At 44.6% G+C, this 25,186-nt stretch overlaps 1 protein-coding gene across 2 annotated transcripts in view; it reads left to right on the forward strand.

Annotated features, from left to right (window-relative positions):
* LOC122260268 (uncharacterized) overlaps positions 1 to 25,186 on the forward strand; it is a 68,290-nt gene that overhangs the window by 20,935 nt on the left and 22,169 nt on the right. For both annotated transcript variants that reach the window (XM_043027458.2, XM_043027459.2), the window contains exon 3: positions 18,509 to 18,619. In XM_043027458.2, the coding sequence (XP_042883392.1) occupies positions 18,509 to 18,619 (111 nt within the window). The remainder of the gene's footprint in view (positions 1 to 18,508; positions 18,620 to 25,186) is intronic.

Here is a 25,186-nt window from a genome sequence, read left to right on the forward strand (position 1 = left end):
CTAGTCTGGCGAATTTTCTGCATCGGAAACACAGCGGAATTCATGGCTTGACACGGCGTTGGATTCCCGGCGTTGAGTGTTCAGGTAATTTCGGGTCTTGTGTCGGAAGTAAGTACGGTTCACTTTCCCGTGTCGCGGGTGTTTCGTTTCGGTCACATGAGGGTGCTCTTTAAAGAAATGTTCCTTTTCGCTTTCCCTCATCCGTTCATAGTTTTTTTGTGTGTGTGACGTTTACTTTATTTTTTGTGTATTTCGTGTCACCTTTCTGCTTTCCTGATCTTTAATTAAAGCGAGGATTGTTGTTTTCCCAGAATATACACAATTATATAAAGATCAACACGAAGTTTATCAATACCGCCACTGGAAAAAAATAATAGACAAAACCGATATCCTTGTCAAGAATAACAACAAAGCAATAGTCGATCCAAAGAGCAACATAGCAACACCAAGATTGGCGGTAATAAACTCCAAGACGGCCACCTCACCGCCACGGCCAACTCGGCTACACAACCCTGATCACCAGTGCGCAACACGCATTTAGTTACCGTCGCATACCAGGCCAGCCGTCACCGCCAGCTACAATTACAAGTGGAAAGCCATTTACGTGTCGTTGTTTGATCATACTGCACGTTAGGAGGCCACGTGGCATGTCCGCCTTGCTTGGAACAAGGCGGGATAATGCACTCTTTAAAACGGAACGAAGAAGGGGAAATGATTTGGAAGTTGACGGCTTTCGTCTTTGTAAATATAAGTCAAAAGTCAATAGTTAAACAAATGTTTAAATACTTTGTAGCCTTTATTTCCAATAGCGTAGACCGTCACGGCCGCGTTGATCTGGTCGTCCATACGCAATTATAAATCAGGTTTCCAGCTCTGTATTGGGGTCAGCTGTGGTGGCCAGGTTTTATTTACAGTACAGGTACCCCGAAGGCGTCGACGGCTGATTGTAAAAGCCTCAGGGGACTCTGGGTGAAAAGGCAGATTGGATGAGAGTAGGTCATTCGGGAGAAGAAGGGCGGATGCAGGGAAGAAAGATTACGTAGATAGTAATATAGATATGCATTTATTTTCCCAGGTATTGTTGTTACTTCTCTGCTAAGAATGAAGAGGGGAAGAGATGCAAATTGATGAATAAAACAAAAAAATGAGAGGAGGTAGGAGGCGAGAGGGACAGTGTTTTGAAGAAAATAGGAAAAGGAGATAATTAAAATGCCTCGTCATCTTTCTTGACAACAGTTGTTAGGATTCACACAAAAAAATCGTGCGGTTGCAAAGAAGAAACTCAACCTTGAACCTGACATACGATGTTGCAAGGTATATGCTGCAACATCATAACAGCTTAAATTCTCACAAGTTTGTTTATTTGAGTTTGCTGGGCTGCTTTAAGAACAGGGAAATGCGAGAGAATGTGAAGAAGTATTAGCTGATGACACAGAAGAAAATAATGTGAGAAAAGGATAAGAAAGAACGGGCCGAGTGGCAATGGCAGTGTCTTCAAATGCCTTTGCAAGGATTATGTAAGAACGATATGACAATAAAGGCAACGCATGAGTTAACTGATGAGAAAAGATTAAACATTTTAAGAAATGAGATATCAAGTGACTTTGATAAGTAAAATCTAAAAGAAGACAAAGTAGTTAAGATATATAGACTAAGTAAAAGTTTAAAGTGCATTTATCGGTTAATGAACCGATAAATGCATAAAAAAGAACCATCGAAGTATAAGTAAAAAAAAAGTCACGAACCGACAGAATAGTTCAATAAAAAAAAATCAAAGGGATTAAAATACCGTATCAAGGACCACACGTAATGTTTAGCCCTCTTTCCCACGCCTCCCGGACGCGCAGTCACGCAACTTTCCGATTTGAATAATTTCGCCGAATAAGTGAAGTCGTCATCGACATCGACATCGTCATCATCATCATAATCGTCGTCGTCATCACCATCGTCGTAATTTGCATATGTTCAAGCGAAGGGGAACCGCAGGCATCTTATGACTATGGATGGAGATAATGGCATATTTCTTTTTGCTTCCATAATTGGCGTTTGGCGAATCGTTGACGCGTGTAAAGGTTACCGAAGCGCTGGTGGATTCGAGTGTGTTGAGAGAGTGCTGGTGGAGGTGGTGGTGATGGTGATGCGTTATATGATGATGGTGATGATGGCGTAGATGACTATAGTGGTGATTATGATATTGCTTATAAAGACTTTGATTATTACTGTTGGGTTGTTTAGAAGATTAAATAAAGAGCCTGTGCGAAATAACAGGTTCATATCAGATATACATGAACCCCACCCCACCCCACCTCCCGAAAAAAATAATAGATGATGATTCCCTGAGCGGCGTCCAATTTTTGTTGCAGTTGCTTCGATTTTCAATTTGGTCATGTTGCAATTTTGGTTCGAATGCGTTTCTTAGTTGGCTAGTCTAACGGTTTCAACAGATTGCACTATGGGATTATTTTTCTTCAGGAAGGAGGGGGAGGTAACGTCGGAGTAACAGTTATTTGTACTAGTTATGTTTCTTATGTAAGTTTATCGGGTTTGTCTTCGATTTTTTTTTCTCTACAAAAAAAACTTTGTGTCTCAAGTGAGGCATGTTGTATATTTAGATATATCTGTTGTATAACTGTTTAAAGAAATGTAAGAAAGATCAACCGATAGAAATACGTCTTTCCGGAAATATAATTGTTGAGGTTCCTCTTGGACATCAACCATTCTCTTGGCCATTGCACGGTCAACGGAACAGCAAGACGGGTCGAAAACTCTCTCTCTCTCTCTCTCTCTCTCTCTCTCTCTCTCTCTCTCTCTCTCTCTCTCTCTCTCTCTCTCTCTCTCTCTCTCTCTCTCTCTCTCTCTCTCTCTCACTCTCCCTCTCACTCACTCTGAAGTTGTCCCTCGAAAATAGAGCTCAATAACAGCTGATTTGTTCCGGTGTGGCAAAGGGACGCGGCGAAGTCACTCGGGCGCGGACCACTCAGCTGTTCACTTACCCTGTCGGGCGATGTGCTTTCAGGTGGCTCGTTTGTTTACGCACCGGAGAATAAGGGGAGGGGGAGGGGGGAGGCTAACGGAATTTGTTTGGCGCTTCTTCAAAGAATTTTGACCTTGGTGGGGATGTTGGGAGGGTGGGGGTGGGGTGGGGTTGGGGGGAGGGGAGATGGTACCTAGAGGGGGAGGGGGGGAGGGGGGAGTGAGGGAAGCGGAAAAGGCGTTTGGGAGATTTGCCTTCCTTGTCCTCCGGCTGGTTGTTCAGTGCTTCATCGTTCACCTCTTTTGTTGTGTGTCTTCATTGCTACGCGGCCGTGGGATTTCTTATCTTGAACTTTGACCTTTCGTGACCTCTTGCTTAGGTTTTTATCGTGACCTATCATCTCCATCGCTCGTTCCGTAGAGGAGGACTTTCTCCAAGCTCTCTTGAACAAAGCGTGTCTAACATACGTCCTTAGACCATAGACGAGTATATAAGTATGTAAAAAAAGTATTCATGATGTGTACGAATTAAATAAATACTATTTCATATAATGCCAATTTATTAATCACATCTTTTCGATGCTAAAGCTGCCAGATTGGAGAGCCATGTAAGAGCCATGTAAATGGATAAAACTCTTGGGTAATGGCGCCGCCAAGAACGTCTGGCGCCATTTTGTTATCAAGGATGGGAAGTCAACGGGATTTTTTTGGGGGTAATTATCCTACAGGCTCCCGGATGATGATTTATTTAACAAGCGTCGTTGTCAGTCTGAAGGCATGAGGTACGCCCACACCTATTTCCCAATTAGCGGTGGTGATTTCGTGTCCTTGAAGAGGCACCTGTCATTAGCCATGAGGCGCATCCGCTACTGAGAGATTCCCGCCTTGATGGAGGAAGAAGAAATAGTAAATGCGGCAAAAATCATCTATTGAGGAGACGATAATTTTTTTTTTATTTCCGTTTTTTTATGTATACGAATGTAGGGAAGTTGACGTGTTCGTGAACATCTATGCGGTATTCATACGACCTCCTGCGGTGTTTTGATGGTGTAAGCGACCTCCATGTTCTTCTCAGGCCTCGTCGTCTTCTCGTGCATATAATTTGTGATTTATTTGTTTTGTTTTCCGGATGTGATTCTTAAAAAAACGTTCATGAGAGACCATTTCTATTGTTAACATTTTTATTTCTAAGTAGTTATCAGGAAGTCTAATCTTCGACCGAATATATTATCTATTGTGTGTTTTGTTTGATGAATAAGTTTTTGAATATATTAGTTTGTTGAATGCATTTATACCGAATCTTTTTTCCTCGTTTTAAGAATGACGACATTTCCTTCTTAAGAAAGAGAACACCTTAAACAATGAAGAACTTCAAAGCAAGAAAAAAAGCCAAACCGAGCAAAAATAATCTCAAGGCATCAAAGGATTAATTTCCAAAACCTCAAAAATGAAGATAATGCTGATTCTAAGAAAAAAAAATCCAAGGGACCTCCAAACAATAAATGGTACAAATAAAAACTTGGAAAAAAACACGGCATCACAATGGCAGCGGAACACAATCGCAACAACGCCGAAATAGCGAGCAGGACCTTCCAGCGCGTGTGTTGAGTGTGGCGCTGGTAAGAACATGCGTTGATTGCTGGTTTCCGGGACACTTTGCGATATCCTTGAGAAATGCCAGATGGCGGGGCACTGCGAATGTCCTGGAGGAAGGAGGAGGAGGAGGAGGAGGAGGAGGAGGAGGGAGTAGAAGGGGAGGGGAGGGGGGGGAGGAGGGGGGGGGAGAAGGAATGTAGAATGAGGACGAGAGCAGGCGACGGAATGAAGGAAGTAGGAAAGGAATGGCTAGACAGGTGCGGACGAGTGTAGGATCAAATATAGGAAGAAGTTGTGGGAAAAGAGAGAGAGAGAGAAAGAGAGAGAGAGAGAGAGAGAGAGAGAACGAGAACAAACCGAAAATTAAACATAATGAGGATCGGGAATGAAATGATAGAGACAAAAGACTGAAAATTACAAACGAAGGGACGAGAAGAAAAGAAAGAGAGGAAAGGAAGACAAGACGGGGAGACAGAAGGAGAAGGAAGGGGGGGGGGGTCAGTGACCGACCGACCAACCATCTACGAGAATGTCGTACGTGTTGGATCCCCTCGTTAAGTACGGCACGGAATAGGATGAGTGAGTGTTAGGATTAGGGGTTGGTGGGGTGGGGTGGGGGGGATGGGGGTTGGTTGGGGGTAAGATAGGGATGAGTTGAAATTAGGGGGGAGGGGTCTAGAGGGTGGGGTGGGGGTTAGGTTTGGGTTTAGAGGGTGGGGTTGGGTGGCGGTAGGTTGGGGGTTAGGGCAAGGGATGGGGATGGGGGTTAGGAATAGCACGTGGAAGAAGTCCGTCTGAACATGAAGGATGGGGGAGACCGAGGGCTTCCGACATTAGGAGTTGAAGGCGACGACCTATGTGTCAAAGGACGTGTCTTTTCTATCATTTCTTTTGGTTCATTTTATTTTTGTTATTGTTATATCATTATCATTATAATTGATAAAGTCGTTATCATCATCAGCGTCATTGTTATTATTATCATTATCACTTTACTTCGTGTTAATGTCCTTGGGTCTTTGTCCCAGAGAAAGAATAACAGAAACGGAGAAAAAAGACAGAAGTTCAGTAAGAAAAGAGAAAATAAGAGAAAGAAACAGAGAAAAAATACGAATAGTTAGAGAGAGAAGAGAGAGAGAGAGAGAGAGAGAGAGAGAGAGAGAGAGAGAGAGAGAGAGAGAGAGATTTGATTTTGATTTTGATATGTTAGAGAGAGAGAGAGAGAGAGAAAGCAAGCCCGCTTGGAAATGAAGGAGGCAGACTAACCAAGTAAGGAAGTCTTTGGTAGATCGGCGATCGAAAGAAGATAAATCGTTTTTTTCGAGATAAAGGGAGATAGGAGGCTTTGGGATGTCAGTACGTTTATCTTCTTCTGTTAAGAACTCTTCTTTTACTATTATTTTCTTCTCTCCTCTCTTCCTCCATCTTCTCTCCTCACTTTTCCTCCTCTTCACCCCCCTCTTCCTCCATCTTCTCTCCTCGCTTTTCCTCCTCTTCCTCCTCCCCTTGGTGCTTTACTTAACCTTCTTTCTCCTCCTCCTTAACCTCTCCCTTTTCCTCCTCTCTTCACCCTTCTCTTCCTCCTCCCCTTGGTGCTTTACCTAATCCTCTTCCTCCTCCATAACCTCTCCCCTTTCCTCTCTTCCCCTTCCTTCTCCTATTCCTCTCCCCCCTTCCCCTTCCCCCTTCCCCTTCCTTCTTCATCTGCTCCTCACCCCCTCCCCTCCCCCTTTCCTCCTACCCCCTCTCTTCTCCCACACCCCCTCCCCTTGTAGAAGGAGTGGGAAGTCGGCTTGTCAGTTCTCAGTTCGTCGTGTCTCTCTCGACCTTCTCGAAAGCCCAGGATCCCTAGCTATGCTGTTACGATGATTAATAGGACCTTTTTTGCACGTCTTGGCTTCGAGGCTGCTGGGTTTGTGTATAAATTAGCGTGTAGAGATGTTGTTTTATAGGTGGGGGGAAGGGGGGGATGGGGTGAAAGATGAATGTATAACTAAAATAGACAGCTTGCTTGAGTAGAGTCTGAAATATGAATATAAATAAGCTGAGTAACGTAGATTATTTACACTGCAAAGAGACAGGTGAATGAGGGCAAGAGAGAGAAAACCGATAACAAATCCCCAAACAGGTAAACCAGTAAACAAGAGACAAACGGTCAGATGGCTCCGAGCAAAGGAACGGCCGTGCAGGACCTCCCTTGCGCAAGTCGAAAAGGAACTGGAAGGGCACATATGATATGCTAAGGCCACGCTAGTCAGGAGTTGTGCCGTCCGGGGGCGCGCGCAGCTACATTCCTTCACGACACGACGCGGCCTGGCACAACTTACGCCAGCGCCACACCCATTGCCTCGCGCGGACGCTGGAGACTTCGGCCGACGACTAGGCTCTGTGGGATGTTTCTGAATGAATAAAGAAGAAGGGGAGAGAGACAGAGACAGAGACATAGTGGGGGGTGAGGGAAGGAGACAGGAGATTGAGACTTTAGAAGTGAATGAAATGCAAAAGAGCGAGAAAAGAAGATTGGAACCGAAACAGATATACTAGTCGGGAAAATCATATGAAAAATAACAAATGAAAATATTCATATAAATATGAAAGCAACGGAAAGTAAAAAGTTAGACCGTCATGCCTTGGCCAAGCTGGACGACATTGCAAGATCGATGACTTTGCATATTGATTTTTCCAAAAAATATGTGCAATCTACTGTAACCAACTCACGTGCTTTCGAAAGAATTGATTATGAAGAATGAAATTTAAGATTTATTGAATTTCACGCTCAGGTTTCACGAATAACAAAGAGAGTGCATTAAAGTCTTCCAATATTGAGGTATGTAGCAAACTGTGTCAAGAAACTCCGGTCACTCAAAAGTAAATATAGTCAGTTCTCATTCCTCTCTAGTGTAAACATTTCTTTTCGTAAATATTGAACACCGAACTAACAAGCTGTCGATCGGGTGACGGGTAGTTAAGGATAAGAAGCCTTCTGTTTACCTAGACAATTCGCACTCTTTGGTTGACTTCCCTGCCTTCGTGTGGTTCCTTGGTAGGATGTGTCTGTATGACTAGTTCAGAATGGCATTATCAAGGTTATCGAATTGCAAAAGCTCACTTTTTTTCAACAGTTGTTCAGTAAGTTGCATAATCAAACATTATGTGCAAATTTACAAGAATGATATCTCATTGTATGAGTCGCGCACACCCTCTTACGTACACGCGCGCGCGCACACACACACACAGACACACACACACACACACACACACACACACACACACACACACACACACACACACACACACACACACACACACACACATATATATATATATATATATATATATATCATGCACCACTCACAACTCACTCACTCATTTACTCGACTCACCGGTCAATATACGTCAATATACATCAACCTACCTCGCCTCCCCTCTCCCGTCCCCTCTGTCTACTTCTCCCTACCTTCCTTACACACTAGTCGTACCTATCTCCCCATTCATCTCGCTCTCTGTTTCGCTCTCTCTTATCGTTGAGTTGATCCGTTATCAGACAAAGCCTTCACCCCACCCCCAACATGTCTCCCCCCTCCCCTAATCTCTTTCGCTCACTCGTTCTCGATTTGAAGGGATTAGCAGGGCGAGTTGACAGTGACATCGGCGATTAGGAGGGCGTGGTGGGCCTGAGGAGGCAAGTGAGGAGGGAGGGCGAATAAGTAAGAGGAGAAGGTCGACCATGTTTAGTTCCCCTTTTCTCTCTTGTTTTTAGTTTCCATTATCCATCTTTCTACATGTCTTTTTTTGTCATACTATTATACCTTCATAACAACTTCCACATTTTCAGAAATAAAACGATAAACGCACTGACCTCTCCCTCTCCTCCCCTCCCCTCCCCCATCTAATATAAAGACCGCAAAGAACGACCAGAATAATAAAATAATGATAGTGAAAAAATAGAGCAGACAAGCAGGTGCGCTCCCTTGATGTCACGAGTAAATCTAGACCAGTCAGGACCGTTAGGGACCCCCTAGTTTGGTAATTTGGTCCCTGGCCCTTCGCCGAGGCCGGCCGTAGATGCGGGTCGCGGTCTGGGTCAGCTGGCCAGGGGGGGGGGGGCGTCTTCCTGGCTTGGCCGATGGTGGAAGGGTGGTGGTTGATGGTAGTGATGGTGGTGGAACGAAACGATGGTGGTTGTGGTGTCGATGGTGGTCCTGGCGCTTACGTAACTGATAATGGTGATGAGGACTGAGGCGTATTGTTTGTTTATACACGAAGAGAATCTCTTTTGAATAAATAGCTATAACAAACTTTTAGTTTAACTATCGTTTAACCTCGGCCCAATATAAATTCCCTTAAATTTTTTCTCTTCGTAACCCTCCTTTGCTCCTTGCTTATTCCTTATCTCCCTCCTCCTATCATTCGCTTCCCACGCCCCCCTCGACGGACGCCGAACAGCCAAGCGTCCTGGAAAAAGACTTCCTGCGCGTCCCTTCGTCGCGAGGAAGCCGACCGACCGCGGTTTCCGTGGGTCCGTCCGACACGCTGTGCTGCTCCGATCGGCGTCACACACACGGGAATGGTTGATTTTAGTCCCTCTATCTTTATTTATTTTTTCCTGTTCTGGGGATTGGGCTAGTGGAGGGGGGTTGTACCTTCTCATCTCTTTTCGTCTTCCTCTCCCTTTACTTCTTCGTCTTTTAATTCTCCTCCTTCTGATTGTTCTTCTCTTTCTTCCTCTTCCTTTTTTTACACTTTTTTTTATCTCTTCCATCTCTATCTTGCATCTCTTTCCTCTCTGTCCTTCCCTCTTTTTTCTCTCTTCCTCTTCTTTAATCCCATTTTTTTCTCTTCTTCTATCTTGCATCTCTTTCCTCTCTGCCTTTCCCTCTTTTTTCCTCTCTTCCTGTTCTTTATTTCCACTCTTTTTCTCTCTTCCATCTCTATCTTACATCTATTTCCTCTCTCTCCTTCCCCTTTTTTTCCCCTCCGCTCTTCCCTCTTCTCTCCTCCTTCGCATTCCACCTGCAACGTGTCCCGGAAATGAAGAATGTTATTACAGCAGTTTTTTTTCTGCTTCCACTCATGTTGTATTTGGCGAAGTGGATCTCGGGAAGCATAATGATCGGGGTCGGACTGCGGTAGAAACTGCTGTCTTCTTCTCCTTCTTCTTCTTCTTCTCTTGCTTCGTCACTTTCTCGTCGCTTTGTTCTCATCGTTCTCAACTTTATTTTCTACATTCTTTATGGTTCATTATTCCTTATCCTCTTCCTTTCGTCCTCTTCCTCCTCCTCCTCCTCCTCCTCCTCCTCCTCCTCCTCCTCCTCCTCCTCCTCCTCCTCCTCCTCCTCCTCCTCCTCCTCCTCCTCATTCTGGAGGCGCTTGCGTTCCTTCTCACTCGGTGCCGTGCCAATGACCGGTACGAAATGAAGGGTTGCGGAAGCTGAGTGGTGTTCGGACGCACGCACGCACGCACGCACGGACGTAAGCCCGAACGAATGAATGCTCTAACGAACGCACGCACGCACGCACGCAAGCACACTACCGACCTGAGAAAGTCTTGAGATGTTAATTCGATTAGTTTGTACACCTTCTTGGTGGCCGCGTCCCCCGTCCGTTGCTCGACAGGTGATTGGCAGTTGAGTGACACCTGTTATTGGCCGGGCTGAGGGCTTACCTGTGACCTGTGACCTGACCTTCCTGACGTCGGAGAGGAAGTTGTTTGCAGTGGATATTGGGAGGACCCTGTTTACAGTTAGGAAGCTTGTGAGTTTAGGGGGGAAACGTGAAGCTTAGTTATTGCTGGTTGTAGCTTCTTCATGATTAATGTCTCAAAATGCAATATTCAGTGGGTGGTTGTTTCAGGAAAATCTTTGCAAGAATGAAACGATTCATAAAAAGCTGGAGAGAGAGAGAGAGAGAAGGAGAAAGAGAAAGAGAAAGAGAGAGAGAGACCGAGCGACCGAACGAAAGAGGGAGCAGAAGAAATATATGGGAGAGGGTGAGAAGGAAGAAGGGAAGATATAGAAACACGGAGAGACAGAGCGAACCCCAAGGAAGAGAGAGGGAAAAAAAGCCTTGGATTCCCATCCCCTTCGAATTGTTTACCCAGCGAACCGCCATGATTAGCCAATCCCGCGTTCCCACACTCCAAGCGACGACAGCGTTTCGAAAGGCGGGATGCTGAGTGCGCTGCGTTTTCGCAAGGCTCTGCAGCTCGCGTCGCCGCGCTCATCCCGCGGCCGTCAATCACGTGACATTATCTCGAGTGGATGTGAAATCGTGACTCCATCGTCTCGCCATTTTCCTTCGTTTTTTTCACCTTTTCCCCCCTCTTCTCTCAACTCTTTATTTTTTCTTCTTCACTTTTTGTTGTTATTCTGTTAGCATGACCTTATTTCGAATTTTTGTTCTGGTTCTTCAAATATGTGCTTACAATTTGCGTGATTTTCAAACAATATATCTGGGCAATCATAAGGCCTTGAAGTCCAAACATTTGTCTCTTTTTTATATCGAAGAAAATTTTGACTTTCCAACACCCGAGGCCGTGATAGTGACAGGCGAGGACGGCGTGACTTTACTACCATAAACTGTCAAAACTATCTGGCCTTTTGTTTATCCAGGTGTTTGTCTATTCGTCTGTCTATCGCTACTTTCTACCTGTCTATTCATCTATATGTTTGCCTGTATTATATGTCTATCTATCTATCTATCTATGAATTTATTAAAAGAAAAATCTGAAATTTGTTTTATGCATCAATCTATCTGACTATCTTCCCCTCTATCTACGTAATTATTAAAAATATCTAGGTCTTCGTTTATCCACATGTCTACCAAGTCCCATCTATCTATCCACCTGTACGTATATATATTTTATCGAAGTCAGTACATGAGATTTTAAGATTGAGAAGAATGTGAGGCAAACGAGAGGATGGTTTCTCGTGTTTAAATTTCACTGGCGGTTTGATTAACGGATATAATGTGTACAGGTTGTGTTTTATGCTCGCTTGAGCCGAGTGCGAGGGGAGGGGAGGGGAGGGAAGGGAAGGGAAGGGAAGGGAAGGGGAGGGGGAGAGGAATAGTGTGGGGGGGAAGGGGAGAAGTAGGATGGGGAGGGCAGGAGAGGAAGGGAGAGGGGAAATGTCAGTCAAGCAAGGATGATTTTAAAGGGGAGAGGGAAAGGAGTGAGAGTTTGGGACGGAAGCTACACTGTCTATGAATATTTTTTCCCGGATGCTATACCGAGATTTCCCCTTTTCCTGTCGTTATTTTTATCTCATTTTAGCGACAAATTGAAAAGAAAAAATTGCTGCCACCTTCATTTCACATATACTCTCTACCTCCTCCCCCTCTAACAACTACTCCTCTCCCCCTCACCCCTCCTCCTCCTCTCCCCCTCACCCCTCCTCCTCCCCTCGCCCCCCCCCTTCCACCTCAAATCCACTAACCAGAACAGCTTGTTTGAATCGTTAACTGTACTTTGTTACGGTCGTTCGATTCGCGTTGCGGTAGATATGGCTCAGGCATGCACAAAAGCTGTTTTTGTTTGTTGCAAGCACATGTGAATTTTTCAAGCGTGAGGCTGTGTTCGGTGATGTGCATGCGTATAGGCAACCCCCCCCCCCCACACACACATTTTTCTGTGTTTGTGCGTGTGTGTGTTAAACTACTGAAGCAGTTCATCAGTAATCATTTGTGAAAACCTCCACATCCGCGACCAGAACACCTGCGTAAATCTTGGTGTCTTATTGTAAGACAGTCACGTAGGCCTATCATACCCTCGGGCCTCTGGAGTCTTCAGCGGTCAGTCACCGGAAGTCGTACGCCCCTCTCCCACCCACCCACTCCCTCCTACTCCCGTCCCTGCTATACACTACTCTTTGTCTACTTACTCCCGCTGCTTCTGAAAGCACTGTGTATGCTTTCATTGTTTATTTTTTGCAATGTGTTGCTTCATTATTTTTTGCTCGTACTCGCTTGTGTTCTGCTTCGATTTGTTTTGTTATACTTTTAGTCTTTCTCTTCTGTTGTTTCCTTCCCTCCTTTCTTTTCTCCCATCTTCCTTTTATCCCCTCCTTCCTCATTGCCTCATTTCATCTCTTTATTCGCCTTCCCTCCCTTCCTCTCTCTCTGTAACCTCTTCCCTCATTTTCTTCCCCCTTTTTCTTTCTCTGTAACTCTCTCCTTCACTTCCCTCCCCCTCTTCCTTCCTCCATCCTCCCCATCCTCCCTCTCGCCTTCCCGTCTTCTCTTTCTCCCTCCCCCCCTCCCCCCTTCTTCCTCCTCCCTCTCCCTTCTTCCCCCGTGACTCCCTGGCGTAACTGAGTACTATCGGTCATCGGTCTTTTGCATAGTCGAGTGCACAGGCGTTTTCCCAAGAGTGAAGAGTGAAGAAAGGGGGAGGGAAAACGATGGTGGAAGGACAGGGAGCGAGAAGTAGAAGAGGAGGAGGAAGAGGACGGAGTAAAAAATTCGAGAGAAAGAAGTGGGAGGGAAGACAAGAAGGAGATGCTTAAAGGAAGAGAAAGAGCATAACGAAATAAACCAAGATAAAACGAGAGAAGAAAAAATAAACAAACAAACAGCGAGCGTCAGAGAAGCGGATACTGTGCCGTTTACTTCCTATCGTAAACAAATCACAAGACAGTTAGTTCTCAGGGTATTTTTTGTCGTTTGTCGTGACTGTGATTTATTTTTTGTTGTGGTTTGTGAATTAAGGATCAACTGTAAATGGATCTGAGGTTGAGGGGTTATCTCGTTCTGTTTTTTTTTCTTAATTACTTTCGTCTTGCTTGGTTTTCTATTGTTTTTTTTCTGTCTGTCTGCATGTCTTCGTCTATCTCTCTGTTTTATCTATTTACGAGTCCACAATACACTCCATGACCCATCATACACCACGTTACCCACTCAGCGACCCACCATTCATCATCCCATGACCCACCATCTATGCCACGATCCACCGCCCACCCATCCCTTGGCTCCAGCTGGTGCACGCAGGTGGTGTCGAAACGAACTTTTGCGTAAGTGTGTGTGTGCGTCTAACAAAAGAGGGTGGGGATAGGGGTGGGGGGAGGGGCTTTCTCTTTCTCAGCTGCGTGTCTGGCATTCGCGGCTCTCTCTTTTTCGCGTGTCTTTTGTCTGTCTGTTGTGTGGTTAGTTGTGGCAAAGTGTGTGTGTGTGTGTGTGTTTGAGTGTGTGTGTTTGTGGTCTTTGTGTTTATGTTTGTGTTATGTGTGTGTCGCGTTTTGTTTTAAACGTCTTTGTCTAGGAGAGTTTTCGCGTTGTTTTAAACGGGAGAGAGAGAGAGAGAGAGAGAGAGAGAGAGAGAGAGAGAGAGAAAGAGAGAAAGAGAGAGAGAGAGAGATGGAGAGACGCACACGCATACATACACACTCATGCACACGCACGCATATAAATTCCACGCGTTCACTCAAAGCACGCAAATTAGACGGAAATCACTCTCACGCTAGCGTAGATTTCACTCCTTTTTGTCTCAGCGTTGATGAGCGGAAACGATTAGTCTCCCCCCCTCCCTCCATCTCACCCACTACCCCTCCTTCCCCACCCTCCTGTTACCCCCTACCAACCCCACCCTCCTGTTACCCCCCCACCCCACTCTCTTGTAACCCTACCCCCGCTCCCCTTGATTTTGCCTGTGTTTAATAGTGTAAGTGTTTATTGCAGGTATTTCCTGTGTCGCTGCTCTTGTCTTTGCGTTTGTTTTTTGTTGATGGGTGTGGTGTCGATGGTGTTATGTCTTTGCGAAATTAGTGATCGAGGGGGTGGAGTCATGATTTGGTTAGTTGCAGATGAACAAAAAATGGTAAATTAATTTGCTTAAAGAAGGATACTGATGAAGATGAAGCAAGAATGATGAATGGTCTTGTCGTACGGTCGGTGTGTGTGTGTGTTCGTGCGTGACATTAGGGTAGATGAATGCCAAATGGGTAATAGCTTTTTTATGTTGATGTATATGATGCGTTGCCCAATTGCAGTGCCGTGATTAGTACATGCGATGGTAGTACACGCAACGCCCTATGTACTACCGTTGCTTAAGCTCGTACACGTTAACCTGTAGCATGTTCATTGGAGCGGGGGGGGGGGGGGCTCCGGTACATCTGTGAAGTCATAAAGAAGGAATCTATATGATAGTAGTTGGGATTTTCGTTCCTCGTGACTTGTGTATTTATGTTCTGTGTGTGTGTGTGTGTGTGTCTGTGTGTGTGTGTGTGTCTCTGTGTGTGTGTAGGGGGAAGGGGGAAGGGAGTAGGAGGTAAGGAAAGATGGGGAGTATGGCGTGGGAGAGAAGAAGAGAGAGGGAAGGAAATATGTGAATTGCGAAAGGAAGAAAAGGAAAAACACAAATAATGGATGAATGAAGTACAGAGTGAAAGGTGAGAAAAAAATAAGTGAAAAAAAACGAGGAAAAGAACGAGGCAGAGGAGAGAATAAAGATGAGAAGAAATTGAATATTGGAGTGGAAGGAACATGGAACATGTGAAAGATAAACAATAATGGCGTCTTGAGATGACTAAGAAATATGGCGCATTGGGTTCGTAACTTAACCTTTGCTCGCTTATTTATTCTGGATAATTACTAGACGGCGTTTCAGGAAGTAATTGACTGCTAAGGAGGACTCTCTCTCTCTCTCTCTCTCTCTCTCTCTCTCTCTCTCTCTCTCTCTCTCTCTCTCTCTCTCTCTCTCTCTCTCTCTCTCTCTCCCCCACACACACACACACACACACACACACACACACACACACACACACACACACACACACACACACACACTTTCTTCCACCTCTCCTCCACCCTTTTTTACCCATTTCGTTTTCTCGCAGACGAGACATAGTTTAGAGAGATAGAAATGAATAAAGAAAGAAAGCGAAAGAAAAAAGAAAGAAAGAAGGAAAAAAGAAATAAAGAGAGGGAGGCAGAGAGAGAAACAGACAGACAGGCAGACCAGGAAGTGCAAAGGCAATGTCTGGTTGGAGAGGCAGTCGAGCCGCTCCTTCGCCGCCTCGACAGTTATGATTGCAGATAGGCAAGGCGAGGTCGCGCGGGGATGCATGCAGGCAGCGAACAAGCGGCTCCTGCGGGAAATGCTATGCTTGAATGTGCGTGCGTGCGTGGGTGTGTATGTTCTTTTTTTATAATACCTTAGATGGGATAGGTAGGTCTCGGTCTCTCTCTCTCTCTCTCTCTCTCTCTCTCTCTCTCTCTCTCTCTCTCTCTCTCTCTCTCTCTCTCTCTCTCTCTCTCTCTCTCTCTCTCTCTCTCCCTCCCTCCCTCCCTCCCTCTCTCTCTCCCTCTCCCTCCCTCCCTCTCTCTCTCCCTCTCCCTCCCTCCTTCCTTCCCTCTCTCCCCCCTCCCCATCTGGAACGACACCAAATATGGTTATCGACATGGTGGAGTCTTGTATGGTGAGGAGAGGAGGGGGGGATAGGAAGAAGAGGGGGAGGGAGTGTAATTGTCCCACAAGGTGACCCCCAAATAAGCCAGAACTTGATTGATGTAGGTCTTGTTCGCGAGGCTGACCTGGAGGACTTGAGGAAGGCGACCAGCGGCGACCAGGAGGGGGAGGGGGGGATGGGGGGATGGGTGGGGGAGGGGAAATGTTCATGGTCTAGTTCCAAGCGGTCAAGATTTTTTTTTTTCCTTTTTTTCCGTCCATTTTTCTTTTTCTTTTTTGTATGCTTGTTTTATAGTTTGGACAAAAGAGGTTTTGCTGTGGTCTTTGTGTCTTAGAAATGATGCTAGTGAATGTTTTTTATGCCTTGATTATATATGTGCATGTCATTGTTTTTTTCCCCTCTGTTTCCTTGTCTATTTGGGTTTGGTTCATTTTACTATTGTTTGTTTTATTTTCGTTCACGTGCGTGTTCTGAGAGAAAAACATATAGCGTGTTTTTCGGTTGATTTTTTTTGTTTTTTGCTCACGTACGTATTTAGAGAAATTTAAAAAAGCCACATTACGTTGTCTGTTTACCTGTTAATATATCTCAGTCGTCCACAGACTCATTCATTCACCCGAGAAGAAAGCTCGAGACCGCAGTGATAATTGGAAAAAAGACCGCAAATGAGGGAAAGAAGGAGGGAGGGAAGGAGGGAAGGAAGGAGGTGAGAAGTAGGCAGGGGAAGGGAAGGAGGGAAAGCGTTGGATGATGGAGGGTGGGAGGGAGAGAAGAAAAGTATACTGGATGGAACAAAGAAAAAGAGAGACGAAGTGGGATTAAGAAAGAGGGAAGGAGCGAGGAAGGAGCTAAGGGGGGAGTAGGGGAGGGGGTTAGTGGGCGGCAAACAGGGAGGGCCAAGACGGTCAGATTCTAAACGAAATGAACAACTTCCTGTCGTTCATATGGGTCAGGCGTCTCCAGTACTGGCTATTGAGGAGACACACACACGCCTCTTCTGGGCGTAACCCACATAGGACACGCACAACTGTCTAATGTGCTCTAGTGTGATACTGTCTTTTATTGTTTTTATTTTTATTTTTAAGGATTATGGGCGTGGAGTAGTGTTTTTTTCCCTTTTGTAGTTTGCTTGGATGACTAATGTCTTATTGTTTTGTGGAATACTCTGCTACATACGCTGGGATTTATGCTTAGTGGTCAGTGTGTTATTGTAGTTTGATGTTTTGTGAGATAATGAATGGGGTGTGTTGTTATAAGAAAGTCTCTCTCTCTCTCTCTCTCTCTCTCTCTCTCTCTCTCTCTCTCTCTCTCTCTCTCTCTCTCTCTCTCTCTCTCTCTCTCTCTCTCTCTCTCTCTCTCTCTCTCTCTCTCATTACTGAGAGAAGGAACACATATCTTGTGCGATCTTTCTGTACGGTGAAAAGCCTTTCCCAAAACGGTGCTCACTCGTTCACAATAAAGTGAAAAGCGAAAGTTTGGCGAATACATTATGTAGACAATGCAGAGTATTGTTTCTGAACTCGTAAAAGATGTCTTTACTTTTTCTACTAATTTCTTCTGTTCTTTTTTCAGTGTGTATCTTTCCTCCGCATTCTTGTTTTTCTCGAGTCTTTCTCCGAAGTTCATTATTTTATCTATTATTAAGTGCTTTTTGTGTTTTCATATATCAAGTGAAGATAGCGCGAGAGTGACAGGAATCAGAAATGTAGAATAATAAAAGCATTGAATCCTCCAAGCTGTCTTGTAGGATCCTATTGTCAGCTAAAAATAGATGCAATGCAATGCTGACAACATACTCGTTTATACTTGTCGCCTTTTTTGCACTTGTTATTATTCTTTGGTTTATTTCTCTTTCGTGTCGCGCTAAAATATTCTCGATATTACCCAAGACCACGAATCAATAAGCACGTAGTGTTTTTTCCCCGCCATTTTACTCACACGGTTTAAAGCTTCGTCATTCAGCTTAACCCCGTTGAATGAATTTCATTCGTGAATGAACTTTGCTTACTGGTGTTGGTTACTGTGATGCCCTGAATAACTTAGTTTACTCATGACGAATACGGCTTTGTTTTCATGCATGTTAACCCTGACCTTCCTTCCCGTATCATTATTGTCATTAACATCTAATAGATTGTCTATTGTGTAACGTAAAATGTGCGTTGACAAAGGCGTGATTAATGTCTGTATGTTTATTAATGAAGCTGATGATGTGCCGTGAGGCGTCTATTCGGAATGATCGCTTGCAACGGAAGTCATTATAGTCATTAGTATTTGTATACCGAACTTGATATAATTGTTGTGGGTTAAGATGTATGATTTATGCTTCTCTGTTTACTAATGGATATGGCATGTACAAAAAAACAAAAAAAAGTACAAAAGAAAAACATTTAGTCATCATCCATTTTCATGATTTTCTTGCAACTCTTATCATGACTTCCATTATCAACATTTCATCTATAAACTCTTTCTTTCTGAAGTATATACAATTATGAACTTATTTATACTTCGATATTAATTCCAATTTTCCTTTCTTTTTTCAGAGGAACTGTACTTGTCTCCCGTCGAGACCTACTGCCAGAACATCGACTACCACATCTTCAACGAGGAGAGCGACACGTCACAGTTCTCGGACGATGAGATGGTTCGACTCCGTAAGTGTTCGAAGCTTCGAAAGTTTTTCTTTTTTTTTTTGTTTTTTTTTTATTGTGTCTAATTTGTTATATGGGAATTTGTTTGTTTATTTGTTAGATGTTTAGGCTCGTTTGGTTTGATTCTGAGCTTTCCAGTGTTGGAATGGGAGAATGTAGTTGTTGTTTTTTTTCTTTTTTAGAATATATATATTTTTTTCGTGTTACCTTTCATGGTTCGAAATGGAGCGACACAGGGCTGAGACGAAAAGTTTTTTTTTTTTTTTTTTTTTTTTTTTTAAGTCATTATTTGTTCTTTACGACATACAAGGAAAAACGACAGTGCTTTTTGGATCTCTCCCCTCCCCCCCAAAAAAAAAGAGAAAATCAGATTTGGGGGTTGCATATTTTCTTTTTTTATGTTTACTTTTTTTCTTTTTCTTTTAAATCACCGATCATTTTTATATAGTTGTTCACCAATGACACACTCGCGTGCTATTCTCACAAACGCGATAATATGATTTGTATTTCCTCGTCTCTCTTGCTGAAAAAAGATGATCGTAATCTTGGTATGTTGTTTTTTGTATGTACAACGAGATGCGTCATGTGTATGTGTGTGGCAGTTCGTGATTTGAAAGTGTTATTATTTTTCTTGCTTTTTTTCCTTTCATTTTTTTCTCCTTTACCCGCTTCCGCCATCTCCCTTACCTTCTCTCCCTCTCCCTTCTCCCTCCCTTCCCTTCCCCTTCCCTTTTCTTCTTCTTCCTCTTCTTCTTCTTCTTCTCCTCCTCCTCCTCCTCCTCCCCCTCCCCCTCCTCCTCCTCCTCCTCCTTCTCCTCCTCCTCTTCCACCTCCTCCTCCTCCTCCTCCTTCTCCTCCTCCTCCTCCTCCTCCTCCTCCTCCTCCTCCTCCTCCTCCTCCTCCTCTTTCTCTTCTCCTTCCCCTTCCCCTTCCCCTTTCCCCCCATCGTTCGCGGACCCTCTGCGTATGTGTGTTACTGTGATAACCCGTGAGAACCCGTGTCTTGGGTACGACAAACCCTTTGTCGGTAATGTTAGATAATTTGCCGGTTAGAATACGTTTATCACATTTTCCAAAATAACCCGAATGTAGTTTTGCCGAGTTGACGAGAGTAATTGTCACTTGAACTCGTTTTGGCCGTTGGGCATGTTCAGGGTTGATGTTCGTCTGTTGTTTTTGTGTATTGGATATGTAAATATTATACAAAGAATAATGTATTCAGATTAGTTTTAAATATTTACGTTTTATTAATTAAGACGTTCGGTATCTATGGTCTTTTAATGTTTTTTTTTTTATATCCCTTGTATAGAAATGGTCTAGGGACCGGGTATATAAAATCCAGTTCTTCAGCAGCGACCTTGACTAGGCGACTCACCTTTCAAAAGTGCATTTGATCCGAGTCCGCGGGAAAAGGGTTCTCTAAACCCAGCGCTCTCTGGGCGTGTAAATAGAAGGAGAAAAATAAGATCACAAACTGTTTTAACCCAGCACCTCTAGGGTAGTTTGTACCTAGTGTGACGTCATTATTGTATGAAGTTTCTATGTTGGAAATCTTACGCATGGCATAATGGCAATAATTCATCTGTTCTATACTTTCTCATCTTTCTTGTCCCACTTTATTCCCGTCTCTACCCCCCCCCACACACACACGTTCTTCGTTCCCCCTCTATAAGCGTAACGAGGACCCGTCAATGGCCTATATATCATTCCGTTCTTTAGGTTAGCGTCGCACGACTGGCGTAATTTGCGTCATTTCCGTAATCGAACCTTCCAGACCGAACCAGCCGAACCACTCACGCGAAGTCTTAAAGTATAGGCCGTGGGAAGAGGAGGGGGAAAGGGGGAGGAAGGGAGGGAGGAAGGGGAAGAAGAAGAGGGGGAGGGGAAGGAAAATATGGTATATGGGAAGAACAAGAATAAGAAAAAGAGGAGGAGGAGAAGAAGAAGAAGAAGATGATGATGATGATGATGATGATGATGATGATGATGCAAGTAAAACTGTGTAGTTTATGTGATGTGGGTAACGAAGAAAATAGAGAAATGAAAAGAGCAGAAAAAACATATAGAAGAAATAAAGAAAAAAAAAGAAGGTAGAGAGGGAGGGAGGGAAGGGGGACCCAGGAACCCATAGCTCCCATCTAGACTTGACTAACTTGCTTGGAAGACGCTCGGGCGGGGTGACGAGGGTGGCCTTGTTCCCAGGTCCGATTGCTCAAGGGTTTAAAGAACGTGAGAATTGAATGAAGGGGACCCATTGGACGGGGTTGGGGTTGGGGGTTGACGGGAAAGGAGAGAAGGGTTCAGGGAAGGGGGACGAGGTAGAGAACAAAGATGTGATGGGATTGAGAGTGAAATGGGAGAACTGTGGAGATGAGGGTAAGAGAACGGTGAGAGAGAGAGAGAGAGAGAGAGAGAGAGAGAGAGAGAGAGAGAGAGAGAGAGAGAGAGAGAGAGAGAGAGAAACATTCGAACGTAAAACAACACAAAGAATAAAAAGCTTTGCAATACGAATAATATGAAACATGCAGAATAGATCAGAAAACGGGAGCCAAAAAAAGAAAAGAAAAGAGAAGAGAATAGAAGGCAAATAGATTGCTTGAAAATCCGTTACGATAGAAAAATATACGACACACTCCGGTTCAGGCACTCGTAACCGAACTCACTTACGGAAGTCCTTATTATTACGGCCAACGGGATCGTAAAGAGGAGAGGGGGGAGGGGGGCAAGACCACGACCTGTGCAGCGTTCAATCAAGAAGTGTGAGAGAATGCAAATGTCGATGCTTGTTGACGTAACTGAAACTATGAGTGCAGCGTGAGACGGTAATGAAGGAGGTGGAGGTGGAGTATGGGAGCGAGGGTCTCCTACAGTCGATTCTCTCCTTTCTCTTTGTCTCTCTCTCTTTAAATTTTGGTCTCTCTTCTTCTTTTTCTCTCCTCTTCTGCCCTTCCCCTTTCCCCCTCTCCATTTCCCTCTCCCCTCTCTCCTTCCCCCTCCCTCCCCCTCCCCCTCTTCATTTCCCTCTCCCCTCTCTCCTTCCCCCTCCCCGTCCCTTCCCACCCTCCCTTCCCTCTCTCTCTCCCCTTCCCTCGTTCCCTTCCTCTCCGCCTCCTTCTAGTCGTCTTTTATCATTGCGTTTGTACAACTGTTTCGTATTGTGTGTGCAAGCGCTGTGCCTTGATATCGTTGCATCTGTTTGTGTTGCGTTCGGAGAGGCGGGAGGCAAACAAAACGGCGTTTGGTGTTAACGGTCTAACTTTATTGGAAGGGGTGTGTTTGTCTTTGTGTGTATTTGTCTGTGCATTGAGGTTTGGGTGGGGCTGGGTGTGGGGGGTCATGTATGTCTGTCTTGCGTTTTTGCATGACGATGGAGTAGGATGTCTCTGGACATGGTGATGGGGAAGGATGTGAAACTGTCTTGTGTCTGTGAAATGAGTGCATGGCTGGCTGTCTGTATATGGCGATGGAGGAGGTTCTGTGTCTGTGTTTGTCTGTCTGTAGATATGTGGATCAGAAAGAGGGAGGGGGAGAGAAGTGAAGTGAGAACGGTACTAGAGATGTGAAAAAAATAAAAGAGTTGATTAGAGAGGCACAGGTGAATGGAAAAAGAGGGGGGCAAAATAGGAAGAGGGGGTTGAAAAGACGAACGAAAAGGTTTCCGTGGGTGTGCCTGAGCTTAGACGTGTGTGCTTCAATTGCACGCTCATTATGTGTGAATAGGTGCTTGCAACGGCAGGAGAAAGGGTGGAGGCGGAAGTGTTGCAGACATACGAATCATGTCACACAGGCATGTCATTCCGTGTCAGATGCTAGTTAGTGTTCCTGACATGCTTTGACATGTCATTTTCAAGGATTATATCGGAAATTTATATGTATTTACAGCATCGTGTGGCACAGAACCGTAGATTTGGCGTCAAAAGCGCCAAAAACACACATTTACATACACACACACACACACACACACACACACACACACACACACACACACACACACACACACACACACACATATATATATATGTGTGTGTGTGTGTGTGTGTGTGTGTGTGTGTGTGTGTGTGTGTGTGTGTGTGTGTGTGTACCCGCACATGAATATATGCATCTTAGATTCACAGTACTATTCAGTAGACCTTGTCATGCAGTTTCTCTCCTGTCCGCAATGACAATTTGCCTTGCCTGATAACCCTTGTCAGCACAAGCCTTGGAAATCTGGCTCCATTATAACGAACGCGCAACGATTCGCAGGGAAGGGAGTCTCGTTTCGGTATTCGGCGGCCGCACTCGAACCCTTTTGGCGCTCGCTCCGCCTTGCATTGCAATGAATGGCTTAGTATGTTCTCTTCATGCCCTAACCCCATTAACCCGGGAAATATTAAACGGCTGGGATTCTCAGGGCAAGCGTTTGTCTTTTTCATTTTATTGTTATTTTTATGTGGTTATATATATATATATATATATATATATATATATATATATATATATATATATATTTGTTATTATTTTTTTTATTCAGGTTGATTGCGTTTTGTTTCCGCCTCTTCTCACGGTATTTGTGATTGGGGTTAGATGTAGATTTTACATATTTTTTCAATTTCATTCTCGTAATCAAATATAGATAGAGAACAATAATAAAAGTAAAAACAACAGCGTCGAATAAGAAATGGTTTAGAAGCATGACCTGTACACGAAAAAGGAATTAGTAAATGAAAGGTAAAAGCCGACACCGGAATTTAGGACATCCGGGAACTTAAGACGCTTCGCCTCCCCACGATGCTTCCGGAACAGGTGTGACGGCGGCGGGGCGGCGGGGCGGCGGCAGAGGCAGGACGGAAGCTGGGGAGAATTTAATCTCTCGGTGTCAGGTTGCGGCGCTTTCTCACACTCTCTAGGTCTCTTGTCTCTCTCGGTCGTTCGCTCTCAGTCTCTCTCTTTGTATCTTTTCTCTTTCTTTTCTCTTCTCTCTCTCTCTCTCTCTCTCTCTCTCTCTCTCTCTCTCTCTCTCTCTCTCTCTCTCTCTCTCTCTCTCTCTCTCTCTCTCTCTCTCTCTCTCTTACTCTCAGTCTCTCACTCTTTCATACTCTTTCTCACCCTCTCTCACTCTCTCTCACTCTCTCTCACTCTCTCTCACTCTCTCTCACTCTCTCTCTCTCTCTCTCTCTCTCTCTCTCTCTCTCTCTCTCTCTCTCTCTCTCTCTCTCTCTCTCTCTCTCCAGTATCGTTCTAGGTCTCACATCCGAAATGGCATTGTCTTTCTCTTCCTTAAGTTTCATGAGTAAAGTTATCTTAACTTTCATCGTCATCTTCATTTTTCGTCACAAGCGTCATATTCATGAAGATTACTATCGCATCCCACAGCACAGAACTCTTATTATCCGTGATGATGACTACCATCACCATCACTGCCAACGCCACCACCATCATCACAGTCATCATCATCATCATCATCATCATCATCATCATCCTCATCATCATGATCTCCATCTTCGTCTCCATCACCCGCAAAGAGGAAGACGATTCTAGCATAGGCGCGAGGGTGTGTGTCGGGGGAAGGGGGATGGAGGTGGGGGTGGGGGTAGGGTGGGTGGGGGGAGCGAGTCTCTTGACATATTAAGGTCATCTCCTTCGACCGGTTCAGTCGAGTCAGCCTTGACCTTACTTTAGGTCACTTGAACTTCCCCATTTTCGCATTTCTCGCGTTTTTTCTTCGTTCTCGATATTTTGTCTACTCATTTACTTATTTTTCTCTCTTTTTGTTAAAATTGTTTTCTTATTCCGCTTGTCCAATTATCCATACGGCCTCTTTTCTATCCACCCATCCACCCATCCACCAGCTAATGAGCCCAGCCATCCGCCCAGCCACCCACCCTCGTCTACACGCAAACAGGAAGTACAGCCGCTTCGCCTATACTTGGCTTCAAACGCCTTGATTAATTCCTGCCTGGGAGGGTGATTGACAGATGGCTTGGTCCGTGTCAGACTTCGTGCGGGCGTGGACGTGGGCGTGGACGTGGGTGTTGATGTTGATGTATACCGGCTTGGGTGTATGTGTAATGGGTTGATATGAAGGCGGGCGTGGATGTTATTAGTTGTTGTGGGTGTGGATGTTAAAAGCCACCGGTATGGGTCTAGGTGTCATGGGCTGGCTTGTGTGGGTGTGGGTGTTATAAGCCACCAGCGTGGGTGTTGTGAGTTGGCGTGGGTGTTATAGGCTGGCGTGGGTGTGGTCCTCTGTATAGCACACAGGCTGTCTTCGCGTTGGTTTCCGCAGGTGTGGTTAAGGAAGACCCAGATTCCTGACCTGCTTCCAGGCAGCGGCCTGCTCTTGGGCCTTCTCTCTCTCTCTCTCTCTCTCTCTCTCTCTCTCTCTCTCTCTCTCTCTCTCTCTCTCTCTCTCTCTCTCTCTCTCTCTCTCTCTCTCTCTCTCTCTCTCTCTCTCTCTCTCTCTCTCTCTCTCTCTCTCTCTCTCTCTCTCTCTCTCTCTCTCTCTCTGTATATATATATATATATATATATATATATATATATATATATATATGATATAATATAATATATACATATATATATTTTTTT

Source organism: Penaeus japonicus, unplaced genomic scaffold (assembly GCF_977035675.1).
Source record: "Penaeus japonicus unplaced genomic scaffold, GWHDUDI00000001_assembly GWHDUDI00000039, whole genome shotgun sequence".
Classification (NCBI taxonomy): Eukaryota; Metazoa; Arthropoda; class Malacostraca; order Decapoda; family Penaeidae; genus Penaeus; species Penaeus japonicus.